The sequence below is a fragment of the Bos taurus genome, chromosome 3, assembly GCF_002263795.3.
Source record: "Bos taurus isolate L1 Dominette 01449 registration number 42190680 breed Hereford chromosome 3, ARS-UCD2.0, whole genome shotgun sequence".
NCBI lineage: Eukaryota > Metazoa > Chordata > Mammalia > Artiodactyla > Bovidae > Bos > Bos taurus.
Genome location: NC_037330.1, coordinates 120,421,553 through 120,438,335, shown reverse-complemented (window position 1 = coordinate 120,438,335; position 16,783 = coordinate 120,421,553). Strand labels below are relative to the sequence as shown.

At 63.3% G+C, this 16,783-nt stretch overlaps 1 protein-coding gene across 2 annotated transcripts in view; it reads left to right on the top strand.

Annotated features, from left to right (window-relative positions):
- The window catches only part of HDLBP (high density lipoprotein binding protein), a 58,684-nt gene extending 44,241 nt beyond the window's left edge, over positions 1-14,443 (top strand). For both annotated transcript variants that reach the window (XM_024990356.2, XM_024990357.2), the window contains exons 10-28: positions 383-487; positions 761-839; positions 2,093-2,232; positions 2,878-2,982; positions 3,104-3,217; positions 3,944-4,030; positions 4,164-4,295; positions 6,312-6,530; positions 8,428-8,649; positions 8,732-8,950; positions 9,258-9,396; positions 10,316-10,470; positions 11,155-11,259; positions 11,428-11,562; positions 12,453-12,596; positions 13,162-13,347; positions 13,636-13,752; positions 13,854-13,982; positions 14,072-14,443. In XM_024990356.2, the coding sequence (XP_024846124.1) occupies positions 383-487; positions 761-839; positions 2,093-2,232; positions 2,878-2,982; positions 3,104-3,217; positions 3,944-4,030; positions 4,164-4,295; positions 6,312-6,530; positions 8,428-8,649; positions 8,732-8,950; positions 9,258-9,396; positions 10,316-10,470; positions 11,155-11,259; positions 11,428-11,562; positions 12,453-12,596; positions 13,162-13,347; positions 13,636-13,752; positions 13,854-13,982; positions 14,072-14,158 (2,619 nt within the window). In that variant the 3' untranslated portion in view covers positions 14,159-14,443. The remainder of the gene's footprint in view (positions 1-382; positions 488-760; positions 840-2,092; positions 2,233-2,877; positions 2,983-3,103; positions 3,218-3,943; positions 4,031-4,163; positions 4,296-6,311; positions 6,531-8,427; positions 8,650-8,731; positions 8,951-9,257; positions 9,397-10,315; positions 10,471-11,154; positions 11,260-11,427; positions 11,563-12,452; positions 12,597-13,161; positions 13,348-13,635; positions 13,753-13,853; positions 13,983-14,071) is intronic.
- Positions 14,444-16,783: the final 2,340 nt, after the last annotated feature.

Below are 16,783 nucleotides of genomic sequence, written 5' to 3'. Positions count from 1 at the left end.
CAGTGCCCGGGGAAGCCCCGCAGTGCTCCAGTCCCAGTGCTCCGGGGGCGGCAGCAGATCTAGTGACCCTGGCAGGGACCCTGTGCGTGGTGTCTTGTTCCGGTCTTGCTCAGAGTCCTGGTCCCCGCGGGCCAGGGGGCGTGGGTGGGGTGGCTTGAGCAGTGTGGTGTTGGGGTGCTTCTGCAGTGGTTCTGGTGACACGCAGGGGGCCTTGCTGTTGACACAGGGTGGTTCCTGCCAAAGCCACAGTAGTCCCCACACCCCCCTCCCCCAACCTGTTCTGGAGCCTGTGGGTGGGCCACGGACCCCGAGGGCAGCCTGGGCTCCGGAGGGGCTTCTGCGCTGTGCTGTCCTCACAGCTGGATGCGTGTTGGTGCGGCAGGTCCACATCGAGTTCACGGAGGGCGAGGACAGGATCACACTGGAAGGCCCCACGGAGGATGTCAGCGTGGCCCAGGAGCAGATCGAGGCCATGGTCAAGGACCTGGTAAGGGGTCCCCAGCCGCACCCCGAGCGCCGGCCGAGCAGGCACAGCCATCAAGGCCTCGGAGGGCCGGGGAGGGCCCGGAGTTCAGGACGGCCCAGGGAGAGGGCCCACGCCCAGAAGGAGGATGCGTTGGGGGCCCTGCAGCTGAGGGAGCAGGGCGGTGGCAGCCGCTGGCCTCCAGACTTGGGTCATGGCGGCCTGCCTATCTGTGGGGAGACCTGGGCGCGTGTCCTGGACTCAGTCCCCACAGCCTTGCTCTGTGTGCCCCTGCAGATTAACCGGATGGATTACGTGGAGATCAACATCGACCACAGGTTCCACAGGCATCTCATTGGGAAGAGCGGAGCCAACAGTGAGTGGGGGTCCCGTGCAGAGCCTTGGACAGGGCCCCCGAGGCTAGCGCTGAAGGGGCCTGGGGCCGTGTCGTCACGTTGAGCCAGACCTGCAGGGCTGGGCTCTGCCCGCCAGGGCCCTCGCAGGCGCCACGTGACCACACGCCTGCTGGGCGGACAGCCTCAGCTGAGGACCGAGCCCTGAGTGGGCCAGCGGGCAGCCGCCGAGAGAGCGGTCTGCCCGCGTCCACGGGTGTTGGGCACGGTTCAAGACCCACGCCTCCCCTCAGTGTGACTGCGCGGCCCCACGGTGCTCTCCAGCCCTGAGCAGCTTGCCCCTGGCTGTGACCCCTGCTGCAGGTGGAGAGGGGGCACCCCGTGAACCTGCCCTCCTGAACTCTGCCTTGTACGGTCCTGGCTTGCTCAGAGTCCGCAGGGGCGAGTCGCTGCTGCCCGGCCCATGCACTCACCTTCACAGAAGGTGGGGGCAGGTCCTGACACTGACTCCTGGTTTCTGTTCCCGGAAGGACAGGCCACTACGGTGTCTGCCCTGCTTTCTCCTGGTTCACTTGCTCACCTTGATTTTATTTCATGTAAACTCTGCTGCTTGTCTGCTGTGTCCTTGGTTCTTGTCCTGCGAGGACCAGCCTAGAGCAGCCCCGCCCCACAGAGACCGCCCCGAGCGGGCAGCTCCCGGGGGTGTCTGCGTGTGCACAGCCCCTGCTTGGCGCCCCTTTGAGGAGCTTGGTTTCCCTTGACTATCCAGCGTGCAGAACGCTGACCCCGTTTCCTGGTGGGCAAGCTTGGGCCTCTGTTGACGGGGTGACAGGAGGGCTGAACAATCACTGGTTTTGCAGACAGTGAGGGCTGAAGTCTGTCTAGACAGCGTGGCCCCCATGTGGCTCCATGGGGATCAATGAGGGTGCTCTTATCTTCAGGTACTGTGGACTCCTCTGGGTTTCATGGCTTGTTTTTTACTGTGTCTTTTTGAGAGTAATTTTTTCTAAGCTGTGGAGTATGAGCTGCCACAGTGGTCTCTGTCCACATTAGCGACGCCCCAGCCACGCCCAGCCCAGCATGCTTGGGTGCTGGGCGGCCCTTGCCCTGGGCGTGGAACGCTCTCAGGGAGGCAGCAGCGTGTGGTCCCTCTGGGTGGTGACCAGTCAGGGCTCCTCGTGGGGCGCGGGAAGGCCTCCCGCCCTTGTGCCTGTGGATAGTGGCTTGGGTCGGGGCAGGGTGGCTCTGCGCCCAGTGGTGTCTGCCGTGTCCCCAGTAAACAGGATCAAGGACCAGTGCAAGGTGTCCGTGCGCATCCCTCCCGACAGCGAGAAGAGCAGCCTGATCCGCATCGAGGGCGACCCGCAGGGCGTGCGGCAGGCCAAGCGGGAGCTGCTGGAGCTCGCCTCCCGCATGGTAAGCCCGGCTAGCCCGCGCTGCGCCCCTGCGGCAGGTCCGTGGCCTTCCCTGATGCAGCGCCCAGCGGCAGGGGCGTGCTGGCACCCCACTGGTTCCCACGTGCAGCTGCTGTTGAGGCTCATGGCCTGCGTTGTCTGCACAGCGGGCAGGGGGGAGTGTCTCTCCCCTCCCCCAGACCAAGCTGCAGCCTCCACGCAGGAGCAGACAGGTGTCTCCCTGCTCTACATGTCTGATCCGGAACCCCGGTGTTGTGGACAGGGGCTGCTTGGCTGGTGGCGTGTCCCCACGTCCCAGCTCTGCTCGCTCCTCTGTGCAGTGTTTCCCCTGACGGGGGAGCCAGCCCCTAGAGGAGGCTGTGGGCCGCGGGGCTTGCAGCCTCTCCCGTGCTTGTCCATGCAGGGGAACGTCTGAGCCACTCTCTGCAGGAGGCCCGGCTCCCAACCGCAGGCAGATGCGCTGGCTGAGTGCTGCGGGCTCGCTGCTGGGTAGAGGGCCCCGCTCAGCTTTGTGCTGTGCCTGGCTCCCGCAAGAGCGTGCGCTGCAGCCGCTGGTGGAGACCACGGGGGCCCTGTGGGGCGCTCTGCCCGGAGCGACACCCGGGGCTGCACCTGGGCCCCTCAGTGTGCTCTCTCATGTGTTTAGGAGAACGAGCGTACCAAGGACCTAATCATCGAGCAGAGATTTCATCGCACAATCATCGGGCAGAAGGGTGAACGGATCCGTGAAATTCGGGACAAATTCCCGGAGGTAAAGTGTCCCCAGCGGCGCCCTTCACCGCCGTCTAATCGGCAGTTGGAAAAGGGGCTCCGTATTGTGGGGTCCAGTCCTTGCTGATTATCGAACTTGACCTCCCGATCATTTGTTCTAGGTTATCATCAACTTTCCAGACCCAGCACAAAAAAGCGATATTGTTCAACTCAGAGGGCCCAAGAACGAGGTGGAGAAATGCACAAAATACATGCAGAAGATGGTGGCAGACCTGGTAAGGGGCACTTCCATCTTTTGTCGGAACAGCGTCTCGGGTGGTGTGGGGCCGGGGGTCCCCCGCACCCGCTTCAGGGAGCACGCTTGGGTGCTGGGGCGGCCCGCCCTCAGCGTTCAGACCGGCAGAAAGGGTTGTGACCTCCGTGTCCGGTGGGGGTCAGTGGGGGACCACCTTGCCGTGCAGGTTACTTTGTTTCCTGGGGGGTCCTCAGATACCCGGTAAGCAGAGGGGTCTGCTTAGTTGCATGAGGCATCGTTTACTGATTGGTCGTTTTTCTGAAAACTTGGATCATGAGGAAGTGGTTTGGAAAGTGCTGAGGGGGCGGGCGGCCAGTGCCCGGGAGCTCCCGGCAGTTTTCTGGGGCTCAGCTTGACCCCCTCAGGAGGCGCTGCCGGGTGGCGGGAAGTCCCGCGACCCTCCTTCGTGTGTGCCGCGCTCACACCTGGGCTTGAGTTGTGGCCTCTGGGCCTGTCCAGGCTGTGAGCCGTGGGTGTGAGGGCGCCTTCCCCGGGCGTGGGGGCCTCTGACCAGGCCCTGCAGCAGCCGGACAGGCACACTGGTTAGTCAGTCAGCTGTGGGCTCCGTTGCCTCCTGGCAGACCTTGGGGTCGGACAGGGAGGGGAGTGGGCCCTGGCCTGTCCGCGTCACAGGAGCCCGTCCTCTGGCCTTCGGGCCTGGGAGGGTCGCTTCACTCGACCTATTGTGCCATCCTTGGTTTTTAAGGTGGAAAACAGCTACTCGATTTCTGTTCCGATCTTCAAGCAATTCCACAAGAACATCATCGGGAAGGGAGGCGCAAACATTAAAAAGGTGACCGCCGGCGCATCTGCCCGCGCCTCACCTCTGCCCGCCCTGCCCCGAGCCCTGCCCTGAGCTGGCCTAGGTTTTAATGCGGGACCAGGGGGGAGGTGGCATCGCTCCTCACAGGCCTCTCTCCTTGCAGATTCGGGAAGAAAGCAACACCAAAATCGACCTTCCAGCAGAGAACAGCAACTCGGAGACCATCGTCATCACTGGCAAGCGGGCCAACTGTGAGGCCGCCCGCAGCCGCATCCTGTCCATCCAGAAGGACCTGGTAAGGGGCGGGCGCGGGCGGGCCAGCAGCCTGCCGCCTGTCCCCGGCACCGGGAAGCCCACACTTTCTTTCTCTTTGGGGGTTTTTTGAGAGAGTGAGAGGCAAGAAAAGGCCGGTGTAGAGAGTGCAGTTTGAGTTTTACTGTGTGTCTGCTCCTAGGGGTCCCCGCCACAGCACCCTTGGGGGTCCAGTGCGTGCACTGTCCTTCTGCACACACCCCTGCCCCTGCGCCCCGTTCTTTTGGCGACGCCCTGCCACGTGCTGGGAGCTGCTGCTGTCTGCCGTCTGTGTCATTTCCTTCGGCCCCCTTTCGACTGGTGTTTCGTGGCTCCAGCCCCCACTTTGGGCCTGTGGCTGGGGTTTCGTGGCTCCACCCCCCGCTTCGGGCCTGTGGCTGGGGTTTCGTGGCTCTGTTTCCCTCTTTGGGCCTGTCTGTTTTCCTGTGTGATGTCAGCGGTTGCTCCAGGGGTTGGGGCGTCTTCGGCTGACTCAGTGCTGCTTGGAATGCAGGGTGAGGGCCTGAGAACGGTGGGCACACCACCGCTGTGCTGTCCGCACGCTGTAAGCCCACACGCTTCCTTTTGTGTTTAAATGTCCAGTTATCTTTTAGAAGGGTCGAATAATACGAAACGTCCGGACGCACGTACTTGGCACGTAGACGTACCTCCGGCTCCAGCCGCCCACCACTTCCCTCTCGAGCCCACGCGGCCCCTGAGCCTCCGCTGGCCCCACGGTCGGCCTTCCCAGAACGTCACACAGTTGGGATGCCGTGTGGCCGTTTCCAGTTGACCTCTCTCACTTGGTGATAGGAAGGCTGTGTGGTGTGACAGCGTGCGTTTCTGTAAGAAGCGCCTTCTGCGGTGGCGGCACCTCCTGGCGCCCCCGGCAGCCTCCACGCCTCAGGCCGGGGGCGGCGTCCTGTCCCGTGCCTGCGTGTGTCCCGTGTGGCTCATAAGACAGCTAGCGTCGCCCTGCCGTTTCTGCTCTGCTGGCTTGTCTGACGATGATCCCAGTCTCTAGCAAGTTCTCATGTGTCCTGGTGTCATTTCATTCGTGTTTCTTTGCTTGGAGTTTCTCAGACTTCTTGGATATGTGAGTTTAGAGTTGTCCTGAAATGCGGAAGGATTTGGGGACTTCCCTGGTGGTGCTAAGACTGCACTGCAAGTACAAAGGGAGCCGGGCCAGTCCCTGGTTGGGGCATGTAGATAAGACCCCACATGCCGTGCAGGATGGCCAAGAAAGAAAACCCGACCAGAGAAACCAACAGTCAGTAGGATTTATGTCACTTTGCACGTGTCGTCCTCCCCTCTGCAAGTTCAGCTTCGACCCTTTGTTTTATGCCTGACACCATCAGCCTTGCCTTTGGCTTCTGGACCACGTGCAGCGTCGTGGAAATAGCTGTTCAGTGTCCTGGGCCACTGGCTCTGTCTCATTTCGGGCTGTTCTCCATTGTTCATCCCCGTGATGGCTCGTTTTTTCTCATTTCTTTTCATGCCCAGTTTTTCTGTTTGTTTTTATGGGATGCCAGATATTACGAAGTTTACTTTGGTGTATAATAGGTGTTTTCTGCGTTCCTGTGACGCGTCTTCAGGCTTTGTTATTTCACAGCACTTTGCTCCTTTCGGGCTTGGTGTTTAGACTTGTCAGGTGGGGTCACAGTGCCGAGTCGAGAGCCAGTGGCTTCCCCAGCGCAGCCAGGCTCCCTGCACATCCCGCCGTGAGCCTGTAGTGCTCCGGCTGCCCACCCCCTGCGCATCCCACCGTGAGCCTGCAGGGCCCCCTGGACAGTCGGCGTTGCGTCCTTGGTGTGGGACTTGCCCGGGAGCAGGGCCAGGTGCGGGCTGCTGGCTCTGCCTCCAGCATCTCACCATGTGCCCGGAGGAGGAGAGCGCAGTCCCGCCTTGACTCGGGGCAGGGTCCTGGCTTACAGGGCGCTCGGGCAGGCCGGCCCTGGGGCTCTGTGATGGGCCTGCCCTTCTGGCCTCACAGGCTCCCTCGTGTTGCATGTGACTCCAGGCCAACATCGCCGAGGTGGAGGTGTCCATCCCCGCACGACTGCACAACTCGCTCATCGGCACCAAGGGCCGCCTCATCCGCTCCATCATGGAGGAGTGCGGCGGGGTCCACATCCACTTCCCCGTGGAGGGTTCGGGCAGCGACACCGTGGTCATCAGGGGCCCGTCCTCGGACGTGGAGAAGGCCCGGAAGCAGCTGCTGCACCTGGCAGAGGAGAAGGTGAGCGCCGAGCGTGGCGGTCTGCCCTCGCGTCCCGCTGGGGGCCTGCACAGCCTGTCTCTGCGGCAGGTGGGAGCACATCTGTGCACACGCGCGTGTCTCCTGAAGGGCCTCTCCAGGCCGGAGGCCTGCATGTTCAGTGGAGAAAACTTGCTGTTGGGCTCGTTATTTGGGGCTTTTCCCTCCTGAGTATGATTTGCGTACAGGAAGTCTCCGCGTGTAGTTCTGGGTTAATGGCCCACGTTCATGGGACCCCCACTCAGGAATGTCCTTCGCCAGGCACCGCCTCTCGGCCTCCGCTGACCCGGGCGCGCTGCCCCTCTGTCTCAGCACCCCTGCGGCTGTTTCTGGCCTCCGCTGTCTCAGCAGCACGCCAGGGGGTGACTGCCGCAAGGTAGCTCAGGGCCCTCAGCGTTGTGCTTGTTGAAACTGCCCCGGCTCCTCCGGGCTCTCTGCCTTCCCGTGTGCGTTGGAACCAGGCTGTCAGTGTCTTGGGCAAGTCTGTCTTGGATCCCGACTGGAGCTGTGTTGAGTCTGAAGATCAGATCCCGGAGGACTGCCACCCCGACAGTTTGGGTCCTCCAGGGTTTACACTGCTTGATTTTTCACTGGTGCTGTGTCATTCTTAGCATGAAAATCTTGTTCATTGTGTTTGGCTTGTCTTTTTTGATTTTTAGTGGAATTATAAATGGTGCTTTTTACCCGTTTCCGTTCGTGGCGCTTATAGGCGTAGACTGGAGTTCTGCGTCCGGGCCGTGCTTCTGGCCTGCAGCCCGCTTGTTAGTGCCAGCGCCTTTCCTTGTGGACTCTGACGCGTGTTCTCTGTGAAGCACACCGTCTGTGGATGGCGGTTGCAGTCCTCCTTGCTGATACGCGCCTGCGTGTCTCCTTTGATGGTGCTGCTTGTGCCCGTGTGCTGTTGGGCAGCGTGGCGAGCAGACAGCCTGGCTGGCTGGCCGCACCGTGAGGCGGGCTGGGTCTTTGGCAGCTCTTCCAGCTGAGGAAGTCCCTTCTGTGCTTGGTTTGCAGAGAGTCTTTATCAGGAATAGGTGTGGGATCTGTTGAGATGCTTGCCTGGTTTTTCTTTCTCTGGTATAAATACAAGCTGGTTTAGTGTCTGACCACCCTGGAGTTTCTAGGGTGGGCCTGCTTGGGGATGATGCACCCTTTTATCACGTTGCAGGGATGGGCTCCCTGACTCTTAGATTTTTTTAAATGCTGCTGTTTAAGTGTCTGAAAAGTTGAAGATTTTCAGTGGTGTTTTGTGAAACCAGCACTTACAGATAACAATTCAGTTATTTGCTGTTCAGCTTGGGGGCTGGTTTCACGACAAGAAAAAGGAAAGAGTGCCCACTGTGGGCTTGTCTGCCTGGGGGAGTGTCCTCTTGAGTTCTGCAGACCCCCTGCCAGAGGATCGCTCAGCAAGGTCACTGGTCCGGGACTTCTCCTGGGCTCTGGTTCCATGGTCAGATACGGCCTTGGTTGGCTTGGCTGTCTCTGAGCTGGGTGCATGGGTCACCTGGAGCCCTGGGAGTGAGCACTGGACGAGGCGCTGTCGGCTGGGGTCAGGCGGTGTGGGGCTGCCCAGGCCTGGAGATGTTCTGGGCAGGCTGTGGGCTTCCTGCTATGCGGGTGCAGCCCTCCCCGCAACGTCCCCTTGCAGAGGGAGGTGGGAACAGCTTTCAGAGGCGCAGGCTGCTGTTGGGGGCAGGACTGGGGTTCTCGTTCGTGCAGGGAAGGGAAGGCACATGCTGCCTGGTCTGGGTGTCCGCGGTGAGACCTGAGCAGCCCCGTTTGGAAGGTCGTTGGTGGCAGTGTGAGGAGAACTCCCCCACCCTGCTGTCCCTGGGGCCGCATAGGCGGCACCAGGCCAACGAAGCTGGATTGGTTTGTGCAGCAAACCAAGAGCTTCACAGTTGACATCCGCGCCAAGCCCGAGTACCACAAGTTCCTCATCGGCAAAGGGGGCGGGAAGATCCGCAAGGTGCGGGACAGCACCGGGGCGCGCATTGTCTTCCCGGCGGCCGAGGACCGCGAGCAGGACCTGATCACCATCATCGGGAAGGAGGATGCTGTCAGGGAGGCCCAGCGGGAGCTGGAGGCGCTCATCCAGAACCTGGTGAGCTGGGCGGGCGGGGCTGGGCCGGGAGGCGGGCGGCGGGCGGGCGGGGGCTCATGCCGCACCCTTCCCAACGCCCCAGGACAACGTGGTTGAAGACTGCATGCTGGTGGACCCCAAGCACCACCGCCACTTCGTCATCCGGAGAGGCCAGGTGCTGCGGGAGATCGCCGAGGAGTACGGCGGGGTGATGGTCAGCTTCCCGCGCTCCGGCACGCAGAGCGACAAGGTCACCCTCAAGGGCGCCAAGGACTGCGTGGAGGCGGCCAAGAAGCGCATCCAGGAGATCATCGAGGACCTGGTGGGCCCCCAGCGTGGCGGGCTCAGGCCCTGACGGGCGGTTGCTCCCTGCCCTCACAGGCCCAGCCCCTGCCTGCCCCCTCCTGGGTGGGGAGTCAGACCCAGGGAAAAGGCGCAGCAGGGCAGACAGAGCCCAGCCTCTGAGGGCCCCTGGCTGTGCGGCGGGGCGGGGGCCTCCCTGTGGCCCTACCCCGGGCCACTGCGACCAGTGGCCTTGGGGGAGGGAGGCAGAAGTGGTGTGGCCGTGAACTTGGCCCTGAGCAACTGACCTTGGCTTTACTTCTCTTTTTTGCTCTGTCTCCTCCCAGGAAGCCCAGGTGACCATAGAATGCACCATACCCCAGAAATTCCATCGATCAGTCATGGGCCCTAAAGGTTCCAAGATCCAGCAGATCACCCGGGACTATAACGTTCAAATTAAATTCCCAGACAGAGAAGAGAACCCAGGTGGGTCCTGGCTGGGGGAGGCGGGGCCTGTCGGCTGTCCGGGGGCTTCCAGAGGCTCAGGGTCGCTCTGGCCTGTCGGAGCAGGCGGTGTTGTGGTTGCAGGGAGATGAAGGGCCCTTCGGACGTCCTCAGGGTTCCCAGCGGCTAGTGACCTGGCCCGGGAGAGCCTCCCGCGCGGGAGGAGGTGAATCTCCTGTGTTCCTCAGAAGAGCTTGGGCTACAAGTTCAACCATATCTGTTGCGTTTACGTTTTCCACTCGAATGTTCACTAATTTTGAAACAACCTCACGTTAAAGAAGAGCTGCACAGGAAGGTGTAGAGATGAGTCTGCGCTCACCACCTGGCTTACACACGGCACGCTTTTTCTTTCTGAGTCGTCTGTGTGTCCGCTTCAGGCCCACCCCTCACCCACGCGGCTTCCTCGCGAGGACGAGGACTCGAGGGGCGTCGGGGAGCCTGGCTCGTGCGACCCGTGCGCTCAGAGCCGCGTGCCCCTGTGTCCTCTGGCGGGCTCCGCCCGCCCGGTCGCTGCTGCCTTGGGCGGCTGCGTCTGTGCTCCTGTCTCCTGGACGCTGTCTTGCTCCACGAGTGTCCTTTCGTTGTTTTGGTCACGTCTGGTTCCCGTGTGGAACCCCTGGACCCCGCCAGCCGCTGTCAGCCCCAGCGTGCTTGCACTGTGCGTGCTGTCCTCCTGACGTGAGGGGCAGGCGTTACCGCGTCCCCATTCGGTCCTGTTCTCAAGCCACCTCCGCCCGGCGGTGGTCTCCTCCCTTCTCAGCGGGCCCTGCTCCGCCTCCCCCTGCAGCCCCTGAGGCAGGTGTGGAGGCCCGGCCCCCCACCCCATCCCGTCCTCCCGAGGCACCTTGGGGGTGCTGGGCCCTGGGCGTGCGCGGCCTGAGCTGCTCCTCCATGTCCCTAGGGCACAGCGTGGAGCCTGCTGTCCACGAGAACGGCGAGGACGCCGCAGAGGGGAGAGAGGGCAAGGAGGCTGAGCCTGGCTCCCCCAGAAGGTGCGACATCATCGTCATTTCCGGCCGAAAGGAGAAGTGCGAGGCGGCCAAGGAAGCCCTGGAGGTGGGCTTGGACCCCACTCAGCCCCGCCCCTGGCCCTTAGCAGGGAGCTGGCGCAGATCTGAGACCTGAGCACCTGGGCTCTCGTTAGGGGCGGAGCTGCTGGCCTGGGGCCACAGACAAGCAGAGCTGGTGGGGCTCGGGCACCGCCCTGCCCCCGGTCCCCTCCCCTGGCCCCTCCCCGCAGTGTGCAGGGTCCCGAGGGGCAGCACTCAGTGAGCCCCAGCGCCGTGGACGGGATTGAGGGTCCTGTCGTGATGCGAGGACAAGCGGGAAACAGATGGGTTCCCAGGGCGGGCAGGCTGCAGAGATGACAGGGGTCTTAAGCGCTGCACCAGGAGGGGGCCGTGGTCCCGGGCGGAGTCCCGTCGCTCTGACCTTCTCTAGGGTCTCTGAGGCCAGGATCAGGGTGCGCCTCTGTGTGGCCCCAGCCCCTCTGTGGGCTCCCAGACCCCGAGGCCCTGGGCTTGCACAGCTCTGCTTCTCCTAGGGGCTGCTGCACCCCCCACCCTTTCCCGTGTCCCTTCACATGGAGAGTGGCGCTCTGCCCAGCTGGGGCAGCATGGAAGGTTCTAGAGAGCATCTCATTCCCACAGGGCTCTTCCCCTGTGCCCCTGGGAGGCCTGCTGCTGAGCCCATGAGCTCCCCACCCCCACCCTCAGGCCTGACCCCAGCCCTGTCCTGCAGGCGCTGGTTCCGGTCACCATTGAAGTGGAGGTGCCCTTTGACCTTCACCGCTACATCATTGGCCAGAAGGGAAGTGGGATACGCAAGATGATGGACGAGTTTGAGGTAAAGCCGCTCTGCAGGTTGTCTCCCCGGAGGCCGAGTGCTGGGAGGGGGTGCCGTGCTCCTGCCTGATCCCCGAGCTGAGCTCTTCCCCCCACCCTCCCCATCCCGAGGCTGAGCTGTGTCCCCAGGGACGCCCTCTGCAGCAGGCCTGCCCCCGTCTCCACGCAGGTGAACATTCACGTCCCGGCGCCTGAGCTGCAGTCTGACATCATCGCCATCACGGGCCTGGCTGCACACCTGGACCGGGCCAAGGCGGGGCTGCTGGAGCGGGTCAAGGAGCTGCAGGCCGAGCAGGAGGACCGGGTGAGGGCCGGGCGTCCCGGGGCCGAGCCCCTCGCACCCAGGCCGGCCCTCAGCCGGGCTTCGGGCGGCCGAGACAGTGCCGGCTGACCCTGCGTCGCAGCCCAGGGTCCTGCGGGCCGGGAGCTCCCACTGAGGGTGGTGACGGGGGCCTGGCCCTCTTTTACGAAGACAGCAGCAGTTGGACTTCGTGTCGTTAGCTGTGTGTTAAATAAATATGAAGACCTTTGCCAGCCTTCCAGGGAGGGTTCAGCTGGGGAGGCCCGGGTGCCAGGAGAGGTCCCAGCGTGTGCCCGTGGTCCCGGCAGCCCTGCCAGCACCCGGGGTGCCGTCTCCTTGCTGACGGGGACGCGAGAAGCCCCTGTGCCTCTGGAGCTGGCGTGACGCCAGGCGGGTCCTGTGCAGCCCGAAGCCCCTTGCAGATACTGTGCGGGTGACAGGAGCTCACACACCTCAGGTCGGCCTCGGACGCGGTGCCGGCCTTGGGGTCCCCTCTGCCCAGAGCGCAGCCTGAACTTCTGGCTGTGGACGTCCTTGTGCACTTTAGTTCCCTTCTGTGGGTCCGCTCTTCTTGTTTGGTTTGGGGATTTGGGGCCTGCTCGCGTCCCACCACCCGGAAAGCCCAGCTTGCACACTCACTGCGTCTCAAACTCAGGAGGTGGAGCCGGGCGGGCGCTGTGCCCGGTCCGCCTGAAGGCCTGTGCTCGCGGTAGCAGCGTCCTCGGGCCTTTGGTTCGGTTGCTGGGGGGCGGGCCACAGAGCTCAGCTGCAAAGCCAAGCCTTGTTCTTGGTGCAGAGTGATGCGATGCCCGCGGGCAGAGGATGGAGGGGCGACGACGGTGAGGGCCGGGGTGGAAGTGCTCCTGCCTCACTGAGCCTTGTCTCGTCGGCAGGCTTTACGGAGCTTTAAGCTGAGTGTCACTGTGGACCCCAAATACCACCCCAAGATCATCGGGAGGAAGGGGGCGGTGATCACCCAGATCCGCCTGGAGCATGACGTGAACATCCAGTTTCCTGATAAGGACGATGGGAGCCAGGTAGGGGGCCAGGGGCCTGCCCTGCTGTGGCCTGGCGGCGTCTCTCTCCCGGGCAGCTCTCAGTTCCTGCTCCTGTCTAGCGCCCAGATGTTCATTGTCGTGCTCAGGTCCTTGGCACTGTGGCGTGTCCTTCTCCGGGTCATAGTATTTTTTCCTGTTCTGAGGGGCATGGCCTCAAGTTGGAGTTTCTTGTCTCCTCCTTTCTGCTTTGAGTCCTCCCTTTCTCTGCTGGTGTTTTCGGGTCTGGCGTCTCACGCTGGCTGAGGGTGGGGTGCCAGCCGCAGCGTCTGCACCTACTCTCCAGGCCTCAGTCTCCAGTGGAGGGCCTTCCCTACACCCTGGCCGTCCGGCGTCTGCTCGTCTGTGCCCGCGCCCTCAGCCCGTGGTGGCGACTGTCCTTGTCGGGGGAGGCGGGGGTGCTGCCACCCTGCCCGGCCGCCGGTCTCCCCTTCAGGTGCAGCCCGCCGTGAGCACCTGCTCCTCGTGGCACCCTCGTGGTGCATGCCCCTGGTGCTCGCGGTCAGGTGTCCCTGGGGTGCCCTCTTCTGACCAGATCCTCTCTCAGCCCCAGGACCAAATCACCATCACAGGCTACGAGAAGAACACAGAGGCTGCCCGGGACGCCATCCTGAAGATCGTGGGTGAGCTTGAACAGATGGTTTCTGAGGACGTCCCGCTAGACCACCGCGTTCACGCCCGCATCATCGGTGCCCGTGGCAAAGCCATCCGCAAAATCATGGATGAGTTCAAGGTGAGTCCCTAAGCTGAGCCTGGAGTGCGGCTCATCCTCAGAGCAGGCGGGGAGATGGGCCGCACACCCCCAAACCGTCGGAGACCCAAGGCTCAGGTGGTGAGGTGCTGTGGGGTCACAGCGGGGACAGCTGGCACTTGTGGGCAGTGAGCGGCGGGCTCTGTGTCCGGAGGAGCGTGAACTCTGAATGGCAGGCGCCCCCGGAGCGGGGGGCCCTCCACTAGAAGGGGGCCGTGCGCTCACGCACGGCGGGGCCTCGCCCACCCTGGCTGTGTGCACTCCTTCCAGGTGGACATCCGCTTCCCGCAGAGTGGGGCGCCCGACCCCAACTGCGTGACCGTGACGGGGCTCCCAGAGAACGTGGAGGAAGCCATCGACCACATCCTCAACCTGGAGGAGGAATACGTGAGTCTTGCGGGGGCGGCTGGCCCTGACGGCCCGGGGTGATGGGCCCCCGGGCCGGGACGGGCTCCCCTGCCGCAAACTGATGCCGCCTGTGCCCCCAGCTGGCCGACGTGGTGGACAGCGAGGCACTGCAGCTGTACCTGAAGCCCCCAGCCCACGAGGAGTCCAAGGCGCCGTCCAAGGGCTTTGTCGTTCGCGACGCCCCCTGGACCGCCAGCAGCAGCGAGAAGGTGAGGCCTTGGCCCCGGCGTCCCGCGCTTGTGCTGTCCCGGGCGCTGCTGTGGGGCGGCTGTCCCTGAAGCCGTGTGCTCCCCGACAGGCTCCCGACATGAGCAGCTCCGAGGAGTTCCCCAGCTTCGGGGCTCAGGTGGCCCCCAAGACCCTGCCTTGGGGCCCCAAGCGATAATGACCAAGGAGCAGCACCTGCCCCGCGAGGGTCCATCTCACTCTGACCCAGCGGCTGGACCCTGCGTATGTGTCGATCCCGCCCGCCCTGAGGTCTCACAGCGAAGCCAGCAGCCCCGGCCCGGCCCTGCGCTCGGCACCTCGTGAACACTAAGGAGGCCGTGGTTCGGAGTCACCCCGCTCAGCGGCCAAGCTCCCGCCCGCCGGGAGAGCCCGCAGCTGCGGCCGCACCTGCTTCCTGTCATGACCTCAGGAAATAAATTTCCTTGACTTTATAAAAGCCAAACGTTTGCCCTCGTCCTTTCCCACCTCTCTCTCCCCTGCCTGCTGCAGACGTCCTCCGCGAGGACCACCCGCCTCTTCCAGCTGCTGGAAAGCCCGCTGACCCAGACCCCGGGGTCGAGGGGAGGCCCCGTGTGCACACTGGGTGTCACTGGCCCAAGCGAGAGCCCGGGGCCGCCCGAGGACCAGGAGGCCGGTGGGGGCGTCTCTCAGACGGCCTGGCCTCCACGTCGGGCCTCCACCCCAGACCGCCCAGCCCCACAGGCAGAGCCGAGGCCGCAGGGCAGGGCTCTGAGGAACGCAGGCGGGGGTGAGGGAGCTGGGACCCCCACCCCTCCACTGAGGCCCCCCACCCTGCAGCAGGCCTGTTTGCTCTTCTGCACCACCTTCAGCTTCCCGCGCCCACCAGCCCCCGGCTCCACCACCCTCCCCGCCCCCGGCCCCCCAGTCCACTGGGTTCCAGGCCTCGCCCTCCCTGACCCCTGCAGTCCAGAGTGGGGAGTGCGCAGGCCACCCCCCAGACGTCCTCAGACGCATGTACAAGAGGTAAGCGGCTGGCCCTGGGGTGCAGAGGACGTCCTAGCCGGCGGAGGACCGGATCCTTCTCAGGAGTCTGGTGGGCTGGTCCAGGCGGCGGCCCCAGGTCTCTGCAGGGCAGGCTGCTTGGTGAAGGGGAAGGTGGGGCCCTGGGCCCTGGGCCCTGGGCCATCTGTCTCCTGGAGGTGACGGGCCACTCTGAGTTGTCCGGTCTGTGGTCTCCGACCTGGAGAAGCTGACTGTGTCCTCAGGAGGGTCACCACTGCTTAGCCCACCTTCTGCCCCACCCCCACCCCATGGGGGGTTTTGTCTCATTTATTAACTCAGGCTCAGTCACCTTGACTGCATTTCCTGAACAGACCAAGAGTAGTCTCCCCACTGCAAGTCCCCGCTGGCCCACGTGGCCTTGAACATGCCCGTCCGTAAAGTGGGGCCGACGGGGCCTGTGTGCGGCCCCAGACAAGGCGGAGCCGATGGCCGGGGAGGGCAGAAGGGTGCCCTCCCGCCTCCCCAGGGGTGCCTGTCCCTGGGAGCCCCTCCTCTGTCCGCAGGGTCTCGGGGCCTCTCCCGGGTCAGCTCCCTTCCCATGAGAGACTTGGCGCGTGTGCGTTTGTTGCGAAGCCCCGGCCCTCACTGTGCCTGGGCTGATGGTGGTCGAAGGTCACATGGTGGCTGACCCGGCCTGTGCCCTGCGGCCTCTGGGGCTGCGAGCACCTGACCTGTGTCCAGCTCCTCTTCGAATGTCTTCCGTGTCACATGTGTCCGTAGCTACCATCCATCCCTTGGCCTTAGCTTTGAAATCTGGAGATTATATGCAAACGTGTGTGAAGGCTCGTGAATATGGATGACACTGGAATTTTATAAATCCTAAATAAAACCCAAACTGGATACAGTGTGCTGAGACTCGTCTTATCACGCCCTGCCGAGCTCAGTCTCAGGGAACCAGGAGTGTCTGGCATGCTCTGGAGGGTCACTAGGCACCCACAGATGCTTGGTGCGGCCCCCCAGCTGGCACAGGGTCCTCAGTCCTGAACCAACGGCTTCGCAGGAGCCAGGGCGCTGGGAGGCGTCACAGTTGGGGGCAGACGGTGACCCGACACCTTCCAGGGCACCAGGGGGTGGGGACGAGAGTTTGATGGCAGCCAGGTAGGATGGCTAAGTGGTGTTCATTCAGGGGGCATCACACAGCAGAGTGCTGTCAGGAAGGCTCATGGTGGTGTACCCCCCAGAAGAGGTCACACCTAGGGGTCCCGACCCTGAGGCCAAGGTGTGACCACTTCAGGCGGGAAAGGAAGGCGGTGGGGGCAGGCCCTCCCAGGCACCACACCCCAGTGACCAGGACTGTATCTTTGTATGAATGCTGGTTACGCTGGTGTGCTCACTTCATGCAAGCCCAAGATTTCTTACGTCTCCGTAAGTGAAAGAAAGTGAAGTCGCTCAGTCGTGTCCGACTCTTTGCGACCCCGTGGACTGCAGCCTACCAGGCTCCTCTGTCCATGGGATTTTCCAGGCAATAGTACTGGAGTGGATTGCCATTTCCTTCTCCAGGGGATCTTTCCAACCCAGGGATCGAACCCAGGTCTCCCGCATTGTAGACGCTTTACCGTCTGAGCCACCGGGGAGGTAGACGTCTCCAGAAGTTTAGTTTTGAAAGTCTGAAACAGCAGAAACCACCACCTGGGAGAAAACGCCTGTGGGTCTTGTAACAAGGACGTGTGCGCAGCCCACCGCCCACACACAGGAGGCGGCTGGCTTTCTGGACCCTGTGTGAGCAAGCAGCTGCCCTAGTCTCAACCCCCTCCCTGCT